Below are 20,442 nucleotides of genomic sequence, written 5' to 3' on the forward strand. Positions count from 1 at the left end.
TTTGGAAATGAGCAACTGGTCAAAAACTTGGCATTGCAAGGTGTGTGACAGACAGTTGGTGATTAAGGATATTTTTAATACAAATATTTATTGTGTAGCTTGCATGTTGCCTCTCACAGTCCAAAAACATTCAATGTAGGTTAATTCACGACTAAATTGCTCATAGTGAAGTGGTCAGCATGGATGTGCAAATGAAAAGGTGTTTTTTAAGGTATGATTTAAAGGAATGAAGAGAGGCTGTATTTCTGATGCATAATTTGAGGGCGGTCTAGAGGCAAGAGCCTACATGGCCGGAGGCTTTAACTGCCATGGTGGTCAGATAGGCAGGTGGTACAGGCTGATACAGAAGGAGCATCTGAGAGGGTAGAAGACCAATAGGAAGCCAGCAAGCTACTTAAGGACAAAAGTAATAACTATAGAAAGGGGTTCTGGTGAGTATGGAGTGTGTACAGATGTCCATAGAGATTGGAGTTGCAATAATCAATACGAGATGTGAAGAGTGTGTGGAGAAGAAGATCAGTACTGTTATGAATGAAAGGGGCAAAGGTGACTGATGTTAGATAGATGGGAATAGGCTGAATAAATAATGTTATTGGTGTGTGCTTCAAACTGTAGGATCATGTCAAGGGTGACACCCAGACTCTCACTCTGGGGAAACAGACGAACTTTAGAAATGCTAATTTTCAGAGAAAAGACTGAGTTTGTCGAAGCTATTCAAGAATCTCAGTTTGAATTAGCTAAAGGGATCGATTTGTTTGTAGAACTATTTCATACCAGGAAATATCTGACCATGATAACTATTGTTGGAATTTAAATCAAATCTAAAAAGTGGCAAAAAGAAGTTTAAATGAAAGCTAGCAGATGACTTGGTAAAGGCTGACAGAGACACATTACCTGTGAAGGTCCTGATTGGAATTATTTGCTCCTATTTAACATCTCTCTCTCCATTCAACTGCTGTTGTCCCAAAAATTTCACCTCTCTCTACTTATATTTGTGCCATTTGTACTGATTTTTCCATGGAATTTGGGGCGCAATTGCTTATATTGAGTGTGATCGCCCTCTTGTGGTTAATAGTTGAAATTGCCCTTGGCTGTGCCGGCATGACTGCTGTGAGAATGAGTAAGGTCATGAGGTGGACCTGGTGCCAAATAACCCTTTCCCGCTGGAAGAGCAGATGGCAGCTCCTTGATGCACTACGCAGGGAGATGCTGTCATCAGACGCTCCAAGAAGGGTGTAAAAACACACAAACACAGACACATGAAGAGTGTTTATGTGCCACACACACCGAGTTGAGCGTACAGACATATAATATTGTTTTAACAGATGAGATGATTGACCGTGAACTCTTTAATAGATCTGTTCTGTGGCTGAAAAAATTATTGTGGAGGCAATGTTTGCATATAAGTGCTCGAAAAGGTGTCTGCCTGTCTGTCCAGTGTGCTCATCAACCATCAATCTGTATTATTTAACATACAAAATAACTCATTTGGTGTTTAACATACCAAATGGGTTTGATGCCTATTTGGGAAACCACAGCTATAAAACCACAGCTGAGTCTCGACAAAATGTTCTGTAGATGAAATAAGTGATTTGCATACATCAAATAGATGGAAATATGTCATTTTAACAATGTTTTCAGAGTAGTTCACATTTACACCATGTCTCATGGCAGTGAGATACAAGACTATAAGTTTGAGTGTAATCATCAAAATGAGCTAATTGTCTAGCACATAAACTTTGACCAAGAGTGTTCAGTTTACAACCTCGCCTCCGTTCATAATTTGAATATCATTGTCATTTTGTGGAGGACTGGTTGACACTTTGAAGATGGGGTGCTAAGCTTAGCTGAGTAGTGTGTCACTATGGGATATGAGGCCGTTAGCTAATGTGGTGTAAAAAGGATTTAGAGGATTTGACACTATCAGTGGAGATGACACTCGGAGAGGCTCTGTTAATGACACTAAATGAGTCTTCGCCTGCAGCATGCTAATAATGATGGCATGGAAGCCAGGCTCATCATTTATATGTAGATTTTTTTTTCGAATGTCTAGCTGCTGTGTGTCTTGGGGTAAGGTGTGTGCATATAACAGGTCAACGCAAGGTAGAGCAAAGTATATCAGTACCTCAGTGTGCTACAACTCAGTTGAATTAGCTTCTATTCAATAGCCCATTACTTGTCTGCGTCACAGTACCTTAGAACAGTGTATCCCAACCGCTGTGCCACATTGCGCGAGTGTGCTGTGAGAGAAATCAGGTGTGCCATGGGAAATCTTAAAATTTAACTTAATTGGTTTAAAAAAAAACATTGTTGAGTGTCTGTGCTGTAATTTAGAATCCAAATTGGAAAACACTGCACTAGAGAGTCTCCTTTTTTTTCCAGATTTGTTGATGTCTGAAAGTAAAGACTGATTTAAGTTGTTAACGGAGAGATTCCAAAGTCAGACTGGGATGACATGTCTTCTTTTCAGTGGACTTTACTCTTGTTTTCGGCGTAATTTTTGAGCTTGTCTACTGTTGGTTCAAATCACTTGTACCATCCGATGAGACAAGTGATTTGAGTGTAAAATTCAAGTCCGGAATTGGTGATGGATGGTTAGATGTATAAAACCGTTTTCTCTTTGCCTGGTGGAGCGTTGACAACACTTGGTAAGAGAACAAATAGTTGCCAACTCCTACAACCCACCTCCCACCGGTCAAACCCTTCTAACTGCTTTCACTATGATAGTCTGCCCGCCACCCTTAGCTTGCTTTCCACTGAAAGGAAGCAACTTCTTTCAGCTTCTCAACCAACATAATGTCCAATTAGTTGACTTTTTTCTTACAAAGGGAAATAGTTGAGAATCAAAGTTTTGTCACAACTTGTTTTCATGAATATGAAATTTGTTACTGACTGTTGGCGTGCAGCTATGTTTTACACCACATAGCTGCGGAGGTTTCTGGAATCGTGGATGAGTGCCAGAAATTGTTCTTTTTCCCGCTGAGGATGGCAGGGCCTACTGTCTGCAGCTCATTATTATTCCACAAGTTGTTTTTCTATCCATTCAGCAGTTTTAAGTCAGATGTTTACCGTGGGAAGCAATCTGCTTCATTCTCTGCAGTTTTCTTTCAAGTTACAGCCAGTCTGTTGTTTGTCTCATTGGTGAGCTGAACCGATACTGCCTAAACCAATGTTTTTATACAGTACTGTACTAAACATCTCTAAACCTCTTACTTCTCTGTTGTTTCTGTCCACTATTTTTGCTTTTTCTAGGAAACAGTCATCTCTTCCTGGCCTGGGGGTCATCTGGAGGGTTGTACCTTGTCACCACAATGAAAGGGTCGGGGACCAATCGTAACAGACACCTGTCTGACAACTGTGAACCTTCTTCAGGCCATATAGAGGCCCTCTACTGTCAGAGGACTGGCACGCTGCCTCGCAGCAATTTCCTACTTAGTTCCACCATGGATCATTATGGTGCCATGGACCCCAATCTCTATCAGTCAGCCAACCCAGGCTCCCTTCCACCAGACTGCATGCTGCCCCTCAACAACCAGCTGTCCAACAGTAGCACCTTTCCCAGGATACATTATAATTCCTATGATCAGTCTGACTTCTCCCCACCAGAAGACAGTATTGGAGGGATAAGCACAGGGACCATGGGCACATCCATGTCTATGGGCATGGGAACCGGCATGGGCATTGCAGGACTCAGTGGACGAGCACCTATGATTACGAGTGGCTCAGCAACAATATCACATCATATGACCAAGAACCAGGCACCACACAGTCTACTGGAGTTTGATAAGCAGCTACCTGGAAGCTGTGATGGATTCAGCACCTTGCAGTTTCATCGCACATCTGCTGCAGCTGCAGCCAAACAGCGCACAGACAGTCCCGGTCGCATCCGTTACATGTTGCACTCAGTGCAGAAGCTGTTTGCAAAGTCCCAGTCGATGGAGAGCCAAGCCATGAAAGGAAATGTCAACGGTCGCTCCACTGGTAGTGGCGGAGGCTCATCTGGTACTGAAGATAGCAGTAAGCAGAATCGCAGATCAAAAAGTAAAGATCAGGGTACAAAATCAAAGGCGACTTCCAAAAGGCGACCGCGCTCCAACATGTCGGGTTATTGGAGCTCAGACGATTTGGACAGCAGTGATTTGAGCAGCTACCACAACACCATGGCTATGATGACTCTGGGCCGTCCAGTTGGCAATGATAACCATGAGGGCAACAGCAGATACATCCACAGTGGCTACAACACTATCAGCTCCTCCAAAAGCACCAATGACATGAAGTATCAGGCACTTTCTGTGCCCAGGATTGGAGGAGATAGTGGACTCGTTGGAACAGGGGGAATGGTAATAAATGATAATGACTATTTGAAAGGTGGGTCCTGGTCTGCACTAACCATGGGCCAGCCAAGACATGTGATCCAGAAGGGCTCAGCTACCCTGGACAGATCCATGCTCAAGTCCAAATCTTGCCAACAGGAGCTAACCTGCAACTACCTGCAGGTTGGACGAAGGGTGAGTAATCCTAACATGAACCGATAGAGTGATGAATAATGAACAAAACTGAGTATGGAAAAGTTTGAACTAATGTTATCTGTTTAATATTGCCTGTAGGATGAGTGGAGCAGTACATTAGGTCGCAGCGGGGGTGAAATCCCATGTCGGCGGATGCGCAGCGGTAGCTATGTTAAGGCCATGGGAGACATGGAAGACAGTGATGACTCGGACGGAAGCCCCAAACCCTCACCAAAAACTGCTGCTCGGCGCCAGAGCTACCTCAGGGCTACGCAGCACTCTCTAAGTGACCAGCTACCCCCACGCAAGTAAGGCAACAGATCACGCTTTATGACGCATTACTTGTAAATACCTGAAAACTAGATCAACTGCCTCACCATAAAGACGAAATCCAAGATCCAAATGTGAACCAAAGAAACTCCATTAAAATTCTGAACAAAGGATGGGTATTTATAGCATCAAGAAAAGGTTTATTGGGACGTATACCTCTCTTATATTCTGCAGCTGTACTGATATGAAAAATTACCATTTGTACCTTTTCAAGCATTTTGCTACTAACAGCATTAAAAAAGTGATCAGTGCAACCTCTACACTAAAGGAAAGAAAATCCACAATGAAAAAATACTCTCTAGGTATATCACAATGTTACTGTCAAAACCATCTTCCTAATCATAATCATGAAAATTGTAGTGTCAGTGAGAAACTATATGCTGTCAATCTCAACAGTGGGCATACAGAATTTGGCATCAGAGATGGAACCTTCAGAACAGTTGGTCATTATCCAGATAGACAGTATTAAGCCACCTTGATCTACATACCTCTACATAATATTATAAATCCCTTTAAAGTCCATGTTTAGAAGTTTAAGGATATATTCTCCCCTAAAGCATTCATGTATGACTAACCCTACTCCCCCTGCCAATCCCTGACTATCCAATCCCACTCTCTGCCGGTCTGCTCCACCCTGATTGGTGTGAACAGCAGAATCCTGGATTACACCTTGCAGGGGGAGCTGGATACCCTTTGGTCTCCAGTCCACAGTGTGTCCTCTCTGCACCATCTGGGCAGGTCAATGAGCAGGTCAGTGGTAGTTTTTAAGCCACGTCTCAGAGGTGCTGTGCAAAGCCCGTATGTGCAATTGGTACATTTACAATCAATGACTTTGCACTGCCCCCCTCAGATGTCTGTCAAATCAGTAGCAACTCCAGATTCATACCCTGCTGCTAACAACTGCCAACTTCCCTTAAGCTTGTAAATACCATCTGCCAAGTGCTTTTAAGCGAAAATGAGTCAAATTTGACTTCACTGTAGTGGGGGACTGATCTGGTGTGTATAACATGGCATGGCAGCTTGTCACCATGCAACTGTCTCTGTGTGCCAGGAAGAAATAGAACTCTGGAGCTGCCATTTGGTTACAGCTCAACCTCTTCTTTGTATTGACACCTGAATGGCACACGGAGCTGTGTACATGCATCGCCTCACATCATTGGCTTTGCATGCTTAAATGTTACAATGACTGATCCTTAACTTGGAAAAAACTGCCAGTCAACTGGTGTATCTATGAAGACCTATAAAGAGGAAATAAAAGATACAACTGGAATAAAAAATCTGTTCCCTTCCCTTTATTACAGTTTTATTTTAGTTTCTGGTTTTGAAAGTTATGAATGAAGGTTAGCCACGGTAAGACAGAGTACATACATGTGTGTGAATGAGAGGGACCCAAGTGGAAGAGTGAGTTACAGGGAGAAGAGATCAAGAAGGTGGAGGATTTTAAGTACTTAGGGTCAACAGTCCAGAGTAAAGGAGAGTGTGGAAAAGAGGTGAAGAAGCATGTAGGGTGAAATGGGTGGAGAGATGTGTCAGGTCCAAAAGTGTGATAGAAGAGTTTCAACTAAAATGAAAGGAAAGGTGTACAAAACTGTAGTGAGACCAGCGATGTTGTTTGGCCTAGAGACAGAAAAGACAGGAGACAGAGCTGGAGGTAGCAGAGATGAAGATGCTGAGGTTCTCTTTGGGAGTGACCAGGATGGATAGGATCAGGAATGAGAACTGTAGATACTGTAGATGTTTTGGAGGTAAAGTCAGAGAGGCCAGACTGAGATGGTTTGAACATGTCCAGAGGAGAGATAGGCCCCTTGCCTGGCAGTTCAAAACTCAGTTGAAGGATGCTGAGCTTTGAACTGCCAGGCAAGGGGCCTAGAGGAAGACCAAAGAGGAGGTTATGGATGTAGTGAAAGAGGACATTAAGGTAGTTGGTGTGAGATAAGAGGATGCAGAAGACAGGGTTAGATGGAGGCAACTGATTCGCTGTGGAGACCCCTGAAATGAAAAGACGAAAAGTGAAGAACATGAAGATTTTAGTTTCTGGTTTTGTTAATCATTGCCCGTTTTTCCATGCTTATTTTCTGTCTCCTTGTCATCGCATATTGAAATCAACTGTTTTTCCATCCTTTTTTACCTGAATACAGTATATGTTCATGCGCTCCTGACATTGTCCTTCATTTTCCTCTTTTATGCTTATAAACTATCTTGTTTTTCCTCACGTCTACCTCTTCTTCTCAGCTGTCTTCCGTCTCTCCGAGAGCTGTCCAATAACCGAAGCCTGGACAACTTAGACTGCATTGGGGGTATGGGTTCATCTTTGCCACGCTGGGATGATGATGAGTTCAGCCAGGCCTGCAGCACCTTGGGCAGACGTAGCTGCGCAGGGCAGGTCAGTGCAGGAAAGAGAGAGAGATGATCATAAATGTGGGGTTTAGTGGTTATATAATGTATTCCCTTCTCTTTTTCTGTCTGTTTGTATCTTGCTTTTCCTGGTCAAATCAGCACATATTTTTTAATAAAGTTTGGGGACATGTTTACTCTCAGAAATTTACATTACCTATTGCTAATAAACTTTCACTTCCAAGCCCCCCTTTTCTGCTTTGAGTTCTAGTTTATACACTCATTTCTGTGCTACCATTTCCATTTTCACAGATACAGCTGAAATGACTTAAATGTCTTGAGTGTACAAAGATTTTACAATGGTTCTCATATTAATATTTTGAATCTTAAATCACGTGAGTAACATTGGTAATTTATTTTATTTATGTATTTATTTATTGGACGTGTTATTACAGCAGACTATCTTTATCACATGTGCAACATCAACAACATCCTGGGGGGGAAAGGGGCTGACGGGTAGAAGCCATTTAGCTTGTGAAATTCACATCCCCCAGAATCAACACACACCTCTGTCTTTACCATGGGTCTGTTTCACGCGGGTCGTCCAATGATCCAAGATTGGCGGTTCGATTCATGTTCCCACCCACCACTCTTCCTACCTAACCCTAATCCACTCTACCTCACCACCCACTGCATGCATGAGATGATGACCTTGACGTTGAGAAAATTAGCTCAAGGTCAAATTTCAATTTTTGTATATTCAGGAAACTGATAAGATAGAAAGACGAGGGAGAAGGCCAGTGTAAGATCTTTGATCTATGGTCTTACTCACACTGGCCTTTTCCATATGCACTAGTCATGTACTACTTTCAGGGTACCCTGACCTGGCCTGAAATTAGGTCAGGGTAAGTCGTGGGATGTTGCAGTCTCTGACTGCCTTATGTCTGTTTTAGTCACATGCCAAACATATGTTGTTCACCTGTAGTAGAGACAATAGTATGAAGAACAACAAAATCTAATCAGCGTCTCTCAGGGGTCATCCTGAGGTGACGTAGGCACTGGACATGGGCTTTCAGCAGGCCTATGGTCATCTCCACCCAGCCTCTCCTCCTGCAGTGAGCCCAGTTGAAGTTCTGCTGGGGGGCCTAGTTCAGTGTAAGGGGTCAGCAGCCTCGGTTACCATGGGTAACCACTGTCCGCCATATAAAAGCCATTAAAGTCTCCTGTGAAGTATAGTGGATATATTAGAATGGATTAAAGGGTAGAGAAGAATCAGTTACTGTAAACTTTTATGTTACCTACCACGTTACAGTCTGTTGCTCAGGTAAGACAATATATACATCCGTGAGTCATGAACCGGCTAAGAACACTTTATCTCCGCATCAAAAATGTAGTCTGCAGCATAACATGTGATCTGGACAGATGTTAGTTTATCTATGATGCTGTCTGTAACATGTTGAAACAGTAGTCAATCTGCATGTACCTGCACGTTTATGCTGTTCCTCCGGGATTTATACAATTTCCTCCGGGATTAATAAAGTATCTATCTATCTATCTATGTATTCACATCATCAGCTTCATTATGTGAAGCAGTCCTGTTGGGAATGTGGGTGCCACCACGACAACCACTGACATTGGGAAATACTAACAGAAATTAAAGTTACTGGTCCAATTCTGAGATTGCAGCGCAATGTCATTGAGAGAATATAATTTCAAATTAATTTTATCAAATTTCTACATCATCCACCTGCAATCCTGTGAAACTCCTCCTAGATGATTCTAACAGGTTTATCTCGAGGGGAATTGACAAACAAGGCAAGGCACACTGAGCATTTTCCACATTGAATAGAAAACTACCATTTGCAAAGAAAACTAGGCAGTCAGAGACTGCAACATCCCGTGAAGGGTAGGTCAGGGTACCCTGAAAGTAGTACCTGACAAGTGCATAGCTTTGACCATAGGTCAAAGCTAATGCATAGGTAGATCTTAGGTAGATCAAAGCACTAGCTTTGTTTGTCAATTCCCCTCGAGATCAAAGCAATAGCTTTGATCTATTGCCTTACTCACACTGGCTTTCTCCCTTGTCTTTCTATCTTATCCGGTTCCTGAGAGTACAAAAGTTGTAATTTGACCTTGACCTATTTTTCTCAAGTTCAAGGTCATCATCTCATTTTCATCCCCTTTTCTGCCCAAGTTATCTGCTTTTTGTTTCATCTTTCTATCTGCAACGGTTGCAAAGATATTTGGTGGACATACGAACGAATAGATGAACAAACGGACAATCACAATCACAATACACCACTACTTTGAGCGGGATGTGATAACAAGGCAGTCAGAGACTGCAACATCCCGCGACCCCGAAATTAGTACATCTCCACCCAGCCTCTCGTCCTGCAGTGAGCCCAGTTGAAGTTCTGTTGGGGGCCTGGTTAAGTGTAAGGGGTTAGTAGCCTTGGTTGCCATGGGTAACCCCTGTCTTCCGGAAAAAAGCCATCAAAGTCTCCTGTGATATATAGTGGATATATTAGAGTGGATTAAAGGACAGAGACTAATAAGTTATTGGAAACCTTCATGCTACCTACCACGTTACAGCCTGTTGCTCAGGTAAGACCACGTATACATTCTGTGAGTCATGAACCGGCCCACAACACTTTATCACCATATCTGAAATGTAGTCTGCAGCATAACATGTGATCTGGACAGATGTTAGTTTTTTGGTGAAACTCTCCGTCCAACAGAACCAGGAAATTAAACGGGGTGAGTGGCTGTGAAAGGGGGCGGACGAAACCCTGGATTTCTGGAGTAAAACCTGCTTTGTTACTATGGTAAAAATCCCAGGGGTTCGGTTGCCTGAAATGAGTTAGGGTTACTCCTCTGACTCTGGGTTAAGTTACCTCCCTTTGTGAAACCAGAACCCTGGGTTTCCCTCATTTCAGGGTTAACATACCCAGGGTTTCCGCCAAACCCGCTTTGTGAAACTGGCCCAATTTGTTGTCAACCAACTCAGACATTAAAAGTTTTCAACCAGTTCAGGCTACGGCAGATGAAGCGGCATAAAATTAATGAATGAATGAATGAACCAGTTTGTTTTAACACTAATTGTGGCACATTTTTGTTTCAATAGTTCTTTTCTTTATCAGTATAGTCATAACATCATTACATCATTTTCTGAAATTCCAGATATTAGGCCTTGTCTCAGATATAACCTAGAACCTAACCATGTTTACATTCTTCCAAGGAACAGCAGGGTTTGTTAACATCATAGACAGTCAAAACCTTGCCAATGTTCTCCGCAAGGATATAGATAGATAGATAGATAGATAGATAGATAGATAGATAGATAGATAGATAGATAGATAGATAGATAGATAGATAGATAGATAGATAGATAGATAGATAGATAGATAGATAGATAGATAGATAGATAGATAGATAGATAGATAGATAGATAGATAGATAGATAGATAGATAGATAGATAGATAGATAGATAGATAGATAGATAGATAGATAGATACTTTATTAATCCCGGAGGAAATAATGATCATGTTAACCTTACTCAGCAGGCAGACAGTGTTTATCCAAGAATTAACTAGTTTGTCGCTGACACTGACTACAGTTGCACATTTCATTATATTGGGAACAGATATCAACACGCTCTTTAAAGTCTCAGACTTAATCCTATCTCTACAAGCAGAAATCCATGTCTTGTTTTCATTAATTCATGTTTCTGACAATGATGAATGGTTTTTCAACTGTTCTATGTAATCTGTGATGTGTCCAAAATTGGTGTAGAGACTCCTACTATTGAAGTGATTTTGTTGTACTGATCTTTGGTGTAATAACAACTCTTGTCCATCCTGTTATCACATAAGTTGTCAGGGTCAATAATTCCATTTATGTCAGTCAGGGCATTATCCACAAATGTATCAACTACAAACTATCTTGCTCAGCAGTTCTCTGTATAAGGTCATTCATTTCTTCAAACTGGGCAGAGATGGCTATTTTTTGGTGTGCTCTGGTTTCAGTTTTTATTTTTAGCCTTACGTTATTGATTGTATTTTGCCAACTGCACGACACTCCTGATCATCATTGTTTTCATCTGCTCTGGAGAAACCCCCTTTGTTTTGAAAATCCCCCAGCTGTTCGGCAAGGTGTTGTCAATCAACCCATTCTTCTACAGTTGACAAGCCTTTTTGGCAATATCAAATTTTTTTTAACGAGATTGTCATTGTTCTTCTTCTCCTTTCCGCTTTTCCCTTTGGGGGTCACCACAATGAATTGGTTTCTCCATCTAACCCTGTCTTCTGCATTCTCTTCTCTCACACCAACTTCCTTCATGTCCTCTTTCACTACATCCATAAACTTCTTCTTTGGTCTTCCTCTAAACTCAGCATCCTTCTACGAATATATTCACTATCTAAATTTTTTTTTTTAAATCTCTCCTCTGGACATGTCCAAACCATCTCTGTCTGGCCTCTCTGACTTTATCTCCAAAACCTCTAACATGTGCTGTCCCTCTGATGTACTCATTCCTGATCCTATCCTTCCTGGTCACTCCCAAAGAGAACCTCAGCATCTTCATCTCTGCTACCTCCAGCTCTATTTCCTGTCGTTTCCTCAGTGACATTGTCAATAGACCAAACAACATCGCTGGTCTTACAACAGTTTTGTACACCTTTCCTTTCATTTTAGCTGAAACTCTTCTATCACACATCACACAAGACACTTTTGTCCACCCGTTCCATCCTGCCTATACACGCTTCTCCGCCTCTTTTCCACACTCTGCACTCCTCTGGACTGTTGACCCTAAGTACTTAAACTCCTCCACCTTCTTAATCTCTTCTCCCTGTAACCTCACTCTTCCACTTGGGTCCCTCTCATTCACACACATGTACTCTGTCTTACTGCGGCTAACCTTCATTCCTCTCCTTTCCAGGACAAACCTCCACCTCTCTAGCTTCTTCTCCAGCTCTTCCCTGCTCTCACTACAGATCACAATGTCATCTGCAAACATCATAGTCCATGGAGATCCCTGTCCAACCTCATCTGTCAGCCTGTCCATCACCATAGCGAACAAGAAGGGCTCAGAGCTGATCCCTGATGCAGTCCCACCTCCACCTTGAACTCCTCTGTCACACCTACAGCACACCTCACCACTGTCTTACAGTCCTCATACATGTCCTGCACCGCTCTAACATACTTCTCTGCCACTCCAGACTTCCTCATACAATGCCACAGTTCCTCTCTGGGCACCCTGTTGAAATGACTAAAAGTTGTTGGACGTTATGGATCAAAAGATTAACAACTTGTCAGAGACATTTTCCACAAGAGAATAAATTGTTTGAAATAAGTGTTTACATGTCACAGACATTCCATATTTTTAATCTTCCTCATTTTTTTCTTTTGAAGCCTTGTTTCAGAATACCAATCTTGTGCTTACGGTTGTAGAATTTTATCAACACTGCAAGTGGTCTCCTACCCCAGTTGGCAATGGATGACATGTCTCAATATGTTTCAGATCTATAATTAACTCCAGATCTCTGAGTTGACAAATCATCGGTTGCTCCACAGACTCACTGCCAGCGATGTATTCAGTTTCCTCACCACTTCCCCAGGTCACTGCATGTGCATAAGGACGCGGCTTTTATGCCAGTAATGATCGCATCATTCACTCAAACGTTTGCCCCAAATCATCCATTCTTTGTTGTCCCTGTTCCAATACAACAGTGCACCAGTCTTTTTCTTCCATATCTTCCATATTTGCTTCATCTCATTGCTCATTTCTGCGATGGCGTCCCGCATCAGCTTAAATTCCTTCTTCAACTGTTCTTTAAATTCCTCCCATCTCCTCCTTCAATAGAAGAGAAGATACAGTCTAGAGCAGCGGTCCCCAACTTTTTTTGTGCCACGGACCGGTTTCATCTAAGATAATATTTTCACGGACCGGCCTTGTTTGTTCTATAATCGTTCATGACGCCAGGACAGCTGTAGTCCAATAATAAATCATCTGCAGTGGTTTTATGAAAAATGCAGACATCAACAGATAATAAAAAACATTTTTTTCATAAATTGATAATCAACATCTCTGTAAACGAAATAATTGTTAGAAATAATTATATTAAAAACTCGATTCAAGTGACTGCACTGATGAGGTTTATTTTGAAATATAGCGACTTACAAACAGTGCATTTAACGTGGGAGAAATAGTGATCATTTCCAATAAGAGGGTGAAAAAGTCAATCAAATAATAATAATTACAATAATGGGAATTAGTCGTTGGGGACTGCTGATCTGGGGGTAACGGGAGACAATGACAGCTGAAGTGTGTTCTGGACGTTCAGTCTACTCCGTAGTTTGGTTTTGTTTGCAGTCACTGCAGAAAATCCCGCTTCACAAAGACAGGAGGCTAGAAATGGAAGCAGGGTTTTCGATACCTTTTGAGCGATCTCGGGATAATCTGCCTTGACTGGCGCAGTTGTGGGTGCTTAATTTAGAGATAACAGCTGGTAACCTGTCACGTGACAGAGACCTGTCAAGTGGGACAGACGCATGCATTCCGCTGTGCGTCCTACCACACAGACGTTACTTTTCAAAATAAAGCATCCTTAGACTGGTAATCAATAAAGAAAAAGAAGGTCAAACTTTCTGTGCCACGACCCGGTGTTTGGGGACCACTTGTCTAGAGTATTCTTCATCTTCTTCTAGTTTATAAAAAGTTTACACTTTTTATTCAACTAATATCAGACCTATTAGCCTGCCACTGTCAAGATCACTGAGATGATGAAACACCATGAAACCTGGCTCTAATCTTTTTTATGAACTAGTCAAATGAGGCAGTGCAGGCTATTAGCAAAGGGTTTGCACCCCATCTGACAGGTCAGTCCATTGCAGTTCATGTGTCAAATATATGAAATTAAAACTCACTTGCACATGCCAAATTTAAAATGTATTATAATTTGTTGAGGCCAGAGTTTGCAGCATTTAATTAGACAAAGTAAGAAAAAGCAAAACCGGTCTTCTCTCATGACTCTAAAGTTTGACAAAGTAGTCTGGGATCAGCGGTGATCAAAAAGACTCCTCTGTCGTCTTTGCCAGACTATTTCCACTTTACGTCTTTAACATTCTTGTCCTTTTCTTCCACAAGCTCCGGGATCTGGAAATGATTCACCATTATGAGGATCACAGTTCCGAATCGACATTCAGAGATTCCCGTTCCCATTCTCAGGACAACTCCGAGCCCCCAGACTTACCTATGCCAACATGCTTCCGATCACGCAGCCACAGCTACCTGAGAGCCATCCAAGCTGGTTGTTCCCAAGACGACGACACAGCATCTATGGATTCAGGTTTTTCACCACCTCTGACTGACACCACCGTTCGCACGTACAGCACCAGCACTGGTGAGTTGTTTCCTGAAAGAGGAATGCGTAGAATTCCATTTGACCTTATGTTACATGTACTGTAATGTTATTTTTACCATCTTGTGTGTTACTAAAATCAGATCTGAAGGCTATCTTAAAACACACGTCATGCGAGCACATACATTGTATGTTTTTGTTTTTTACTTAGTCATTAATTGTCAAGCATTTTTTGTAAAATCATGACCCGCTTTCAGTCACTTAGGCCCATGAGCCAAATTCTTGCTTTTGTGTATTTTCTGTAACATTACTTTCAATGATGGTTTTGGTTTTTGATTGGGACGCTAGTCCTACCGAAAGCACACGCTGGCAGAGCTTTGAACCTGAATTTTTTGCTAATTGTTTCGCTCCCAAAAGACCGATTCTGGTTTTATATTCCATCCATGAATTGACATTCCTGAACCGCTTAGAACAAAAAATTAAGTTCCCGAACCGGTTAATAACGTTCCTTGTAAATATAAATAGGTAGTTAGATTGAGGACTTTTAAATTAGTTTACATACTGTAGATTTGTCCCTACAGTAAACAGAACAGCACTGACACAGTTATGGCACAGAGGATGGAGAATCAGAGGGAGACGGAGCTTCAGCTTATGATGCAACGAAGTTTGCGTATGTCAGAGCTCACTGGGGAGCCAACACGGTGTCGTTCTGAACGAAGCATCTTCTGATCGGTCAAGAACAGAAAGAAAACACCGATAAATGTCCGGAGCGTCGGAGAAGTCCACCGAAAGAGATTAATTGCTACAAAGCGCGGGGAACTCTGCTCTGAAAATGGCTGGCAGCCAATGAGTTAATTCCTTTATCAAACTTTTTTTTTTTTTTTTTTTTTAAGATTGACAGACTGCAGTGTTTATCTGTTGTGAATATAATCGAGATCAATTGGGAGAATGCCTTTTCATTGACTGCTGGTGAAATGCATCAACTTCTTTCCGCTCTCATCACGCATTTAGTGAATGACAGGAAGTGAAATAGAGCAGATATTTTTTCCAAGAACAAAAATAAATAAATAAATAAATAAATAAACGGTATTAACCGGTTACAATTAATTTGAATAACCGATTTTGTTCCAGGAAATTTTTTTAAAAATTAGGGTTTTCGTTTCGTTTTCATTCCTGTCAACACACCAGAAGTTTCTGGTTTTCGTTTTCGTTCCATGAACCGGTTCAAAGCCCTGCACGCTAGAATCTTTAGCTCAAATGCAGCCTCTTTTGCCCATAATAGACGACCTTCCTACTCTGTGGAAGACATGGAAAGAACAGTTTGGCTCTTATCTGATAGCCACTGGCTTGGACAAAGCCCCAAAGGAGAAACAGCTTGCAATTTTACTTCAACGTTTGGGAACAGACAGACCACGCATCCTACCCACACACACAGGTAAAAAAACAACAACAACAACAAAAAAAAACCACAGGTGCCTTATCCTAAAAACAAATTTATCAGTTTACTAACTCAAGGATAGGAAGAGGGAAAAATTATAACTCACTACCAAGCAAAGATTGGTTAAAAACAGCTGTGTTTGGCCAGTGATCTCCACAAAGCTGCACTGTAAGTCAGGAAAACGGTCAGGATTCACATTTGTAAAACAAGATCAAACTGCTGCTCAAGCAAAAGGATCACGTGAATGCAGGAATGCTATTGAACTTTCTGTTATTTGTGAATGTGTGCAGTGACAGTGACTGCTGACACCTGAAAGCTCCCATGCGTCCATGGTTACAGTAGACTCAGACAGGACATAATCTTTATCTGCTGGGCTCCACACGGAGACGCTATAGTCCTCTGAGCTGCTGCCCTCATGGTAGATGGAATATTTTTCTATTTCTCCAGGATGGACTGAACCTATTTGTGTGTGTGACAAACTGATAATCAATCCCCATATTTTGACACATTTTTTGTAATATGGACATAATACTAGTGGGAGAAGATTTATCCCTATCGGCTGAATTTTAATTTTAATCATTTTTTGATGTGTTGTGTATTGTTACTTCTGTACTTTAGTGGGTCAGAGGGAGTGAGGATTGTAGATGTCGTATAACACATTAAAGAGTTGTTTTTCCGGTGACTGATGTCAAGACAGCGATTTTCAGGTGCCGAACATAAGTGGCGGACACCAAAACAATAACAGAGCCTGAGATATTTTTTGTCCGAGGGACCGTGAAAGCACCAGTACACACGCCGCCACGCCCCCTCGCTACACCAACAAAAGATCGCTACGCATCCATTCTTCCGCGGGTCTTTGACAGGAGCGCTGTGTTGTGTTTACGTCACCAAGAAAACTTCACTTACGACACCGCGTTGTCCGTGCGTTTGACTACACCTGACAGCAGGGTAAGTCCTCTAACTGTTAATGATGAAAACACATTTACTGACGCTGTTTCTAGCTTACTCTCGTCTTGTCGCTTTATTCTACGGTGCTGATGTGTTTAACAGTGAATTTTTTATTTTTAAAAAAACGACTTGAGCAGATGCGCTTTATAGTCGGGGGCGCTTAACCTTACAAATCATGTCTTTTCATTCGACTAAGTAACACTGATTCAGAAAAGTTGGGTCGCTGAGGGAAAAATTTTGAAGCAGAATGAACTTACTCCATCTATATTTGTGCCACATAAACAATGCTTTTTGTGAATTTTGTGCATAGATACAAATACACCTGATCGGACTCTCAACAGGTAGAATTGTCCATTGATAACAGATGATGGTAACATGATGGAGTATGAAGACTGCATCCTCTACAAGCAAGGATGGGAAGAGGCTCGTCACTTTGTGGAAATCTGTGTCGGCCCTTAGTCTCAACAGATTAAGGGCATTACATGGGCTCAGGAACTTTAGAAAATCGTTGTCGATGAACACAGTTTGTTTGCAACAACAAATGGAAGTTAAGACTTGACCATGCACAGCACAAGCCATATATAAACACCCTCCAGAGAGGCTGCTTACTTCTCTGAGCTCAACAAGTATAGACAATAAAACTGTTTGAGATCAGCTTTGTCATCAGTTTGGTAGTGGCAATCTCTGAGGAAAAATATCTTTTGTCTTGTATACAGACTTATTTTTTTATACAGCTGCTTCCATTATGGAAGGGTGCATGCCTGTCATTCTTCCAATGGTGTTGTTAAATGCAATCCTTAATATTTTAATTATTGAGCATTCTCTTATGTGTTTCGAGTAAAGTGCTCTCTTGCTGACAATCAGAAAAATGTGTTGTCAATGTGTGTATTCATGACTGTGATGCTCTGCAGGGGGAGTCAGGATTAAGATGCTGTTAAAACTGTAAGGCCCCTGGTTAATATTGTTTTTAGTTGTCTGTGTGGGATTTAAGCTGCTGCTGAAGTGTTTGTTAGCCTTCTTCAAAGGTGCATCCTTTGTCCTGCTGAAGTAGAATATTGGCCTCCACAAGTTATTTGAAGTATGTCTCTCATTTCTTGCATAGTGTCCTGTGTAATTTATTTTTCAGTCACATTGAATAAGTGATAGGCCATGCCGTTTCATAGCCATTTTGCTGCCAAAAGGATTTTATTGTACTATAGAAGTCTGTGTCTTACCTCTGGTATTTGATAATACTGTACCGTGCTCCACGGACAGGCGGCAGGTCACCTGGTGAAGCAAAACTAACTAATCTTTTGTCTTCATTGTTCCTATTTTTGTCCAGTTCCAACAGATCACTGATGTCATTGTGGGAGCTGACAAAACCAAAGTTTTGTCAAGGCGTTTGTTTTCATGATCATGGAGTCATATTATCAGGGTCATGGGAATATTGCTTGAAATGCAATTGTGAACGGTGAAACTCATCTGCCATCACTTTCTCTCTAATGTTTGTCTTGTTGGAAGCAGATTTCAGCGTTAACCCGGAGCAGCTAATAGTTCCCCCGGATCTTTAACCAGGACTTGATGAACAACAGAACTGCTGTCCAGATGACATGACAACAGCAGTGCACAGTGTCCACTCCAGATTCCACTCAAACATTTAGGCACAAAACATCTGGTTGTTTCTCTTGCATTCCCCTCTGTGCAGCAACATATGGGCTCCTTTAAGCAGCTCCCGTAAACAAAGTCATCTTATATTTCAACTAATAGTTTTGGAAAGACATATTTAAGTGAGTGGAGAACGTGTGGCCAAACATTTGAATGTTTCTTTATATATTACTGTCCTCTAACAGACTCTCAGTCTCCTCCTTTTGTAAGACATTTCTAGGAAGGATGGAACAGTAGCCCAGAGTGGACAGTTCTTCAGTTTCTTGTCCAAAGTGGCCCGCCAATAAACAGACAATGCCAGAGCAAGAGATCCCACTCACATGGCTGAAAATAAACTTTTCACTGCTGCCTGGTGATGGAGATTACAGAATCTGTTTATTCGTGCTTCACCAAAATCTGCCGATAATATTGGCCTGGCCCATTTATTGTGCCCAGCTCTGCTGGTTAATCTCCTGTCTGATCTCAGATCCAGCTGTCTATTATGAATTTAAAGCTTGTTTTCAGTGGGCAAACCAAATTACGTGGTATTAAGACTTAAGGATGAATTCTAAATGACGAAAGCACGATTTGACCCTTGAAGAACCTCTGGGCAGGTGATAAAACCAAAATATACAAATCTCATGCCATCCCAAACTTAGTCAGATATTTTGTAGTCTGGGGTGCATGAGTAGAGTAAATAACTGCAACAACACCATTCATCCCTGCATCTATCACTATTATAGAAGGGAATGGGTACAGTGAAAAGCTGTCTCAGCAGGTTTTCCTAAAGCAAAGATGGCAGTTAATGGCTGCTAGACTTTTAGCTCGCATGGACTAAGTTAATGCTAAGGGCACAGGAATACGTTTTCAGATATCCGTGTGCATGTGTGCACACGTGCGTGCTTATATGTGTTCAGTATCATTGTCATGAACACTTGTTGCACATGGAGACACAGCTAAGGACTGGGGATGTTCACTTTGGGTGTGGTGTGAGTTCTTTGGTTTCATTGGTATGCTTTTAAGTTCTTTGTTTTTAGTGACTCAGCTGATCTCTTGGCTTTATTCCTGGTTATGTCAGGTGTGTTTGAACACATTAATATTAATAAATAAGAATGAAAAGGTAAAAAAAAATTGACCCTGATCAATATCAGACTACCGTTACAATCAGCTTTACTACTACTTCTACTATTACAACTAGCACTACATTCATAAGTGCCAGGACAGGGGACTATTGGGACTGAATCTATTGTTGATTGTGTTGTTCATGTACCTTGCGACAGTAGTGGTTGGAGGTATTATGGTGTCCAGTTGCCCCTTCATTGGTCTGTATGCAATATCTCAGGGATGCCTTGAGGGGAAATTTGAAGCATTGTAGTTGTCTATGCACCAGCTTTGCTGATATTGAGCTTCTTGTGATGGTTTTTAGGCCATGTGAAAAAGGTCCGTATCAGTTGCTACGTATATCCTCAGTCTTGACATATATACTGTAGATGGGAACAGTGGGACTGCAACGTGACAGGTGTATTGAAGCCTTCACTCGTTCATTCATTCCTCTATGAGCCTGTTTTTCTTGTTTAAGTTTTAATCAGGCAGAATGATCTAGAGAGAGTTCACACTATTCTAAGCTCTGTCAAGATTTGTCTAAGCACCACTAGATTGGACTGGATGGTCTGTTGGTTGAACAGACTACAAATAAAACCATGCTGTTTAAACAACAGGAGAGGAAACCCATAAAAGCACACTTCCTGGTTACATTTGAAGGCTCTCTGAAAGGACAAGGAATGCATTTGAAGCTGTTGTAGTGCATTAGCTGAGGATGATGATGCAATGCTCAGGAATGGCTGATAGAAGTTTGATAATAGCTCATGAGTTCATTCTAACAAGGATACGTGCGATATATTA

The 20,442-nt window shown here is 41.6% G+C and overlaps 1 protein-coding gene across 5 annotated transcripts in view; it reads left to right on the forward strand.

Annotated features, from left to right (window-relative positions):
* The window catches only part of dlgap4b (discs, large (Drosophila) homolog-associated protein 4b), a 97,416-nt gene that overhangs the window by 64,026 nt on the left and 12,948 nt on the right, over window positions 1-20,442 (forward strand). For 2 of the 5 annotated variants that reach the window (XM_068315639.1, XM_068315642.1), the window contains exons 3-8: window positions 3,253-4,508; window positions 4,608-4,816; window positions 5,490-5,588; window positions 7,071-7,221; window positions 14,318-14,573; window positions 15,814-15,966. In XM_068315639.1, coding sequence (XP_068171740.1) covers window positions 3,312-4,508; window positions 4,608-4,816; window positions 5,490-5,588; window positions 7,071-7,221; window positions 14,318-14,573; window positions 15,814-15,966 — 2,065 coding nt within the window. In that variant the 5' untranslated portion in view covers window positions 3,253-3,311. The remainder of the gene's footprint in view (window positions 1-3,252; window positions 4,509-4,607; window positions 4,817-5,489; window positions 5,589-7,070; window positions 7,222-14,317; window positions 14,574-15,813; window positions 15,967-20,442) is intronic. The other 3 variants (XM_068315641.1, XM_068315640.1, XM_068315643.1) reach the window with 3 other exon arrangements.

This window comes from Antennarius striatus, chromosome 5, assembly GCF_040054535.1.
Source record: "Antennarius striatus isolate MH-2024 chromosome 5, ASM4005453v1, whole genome shotgun sequence".
Lineage (NCBI taxonomy): Eukaryota > Metazoa > Chordata > Actinopteri > Lophiiformes > Antennariidae > Antennarius > Antennarius striatus.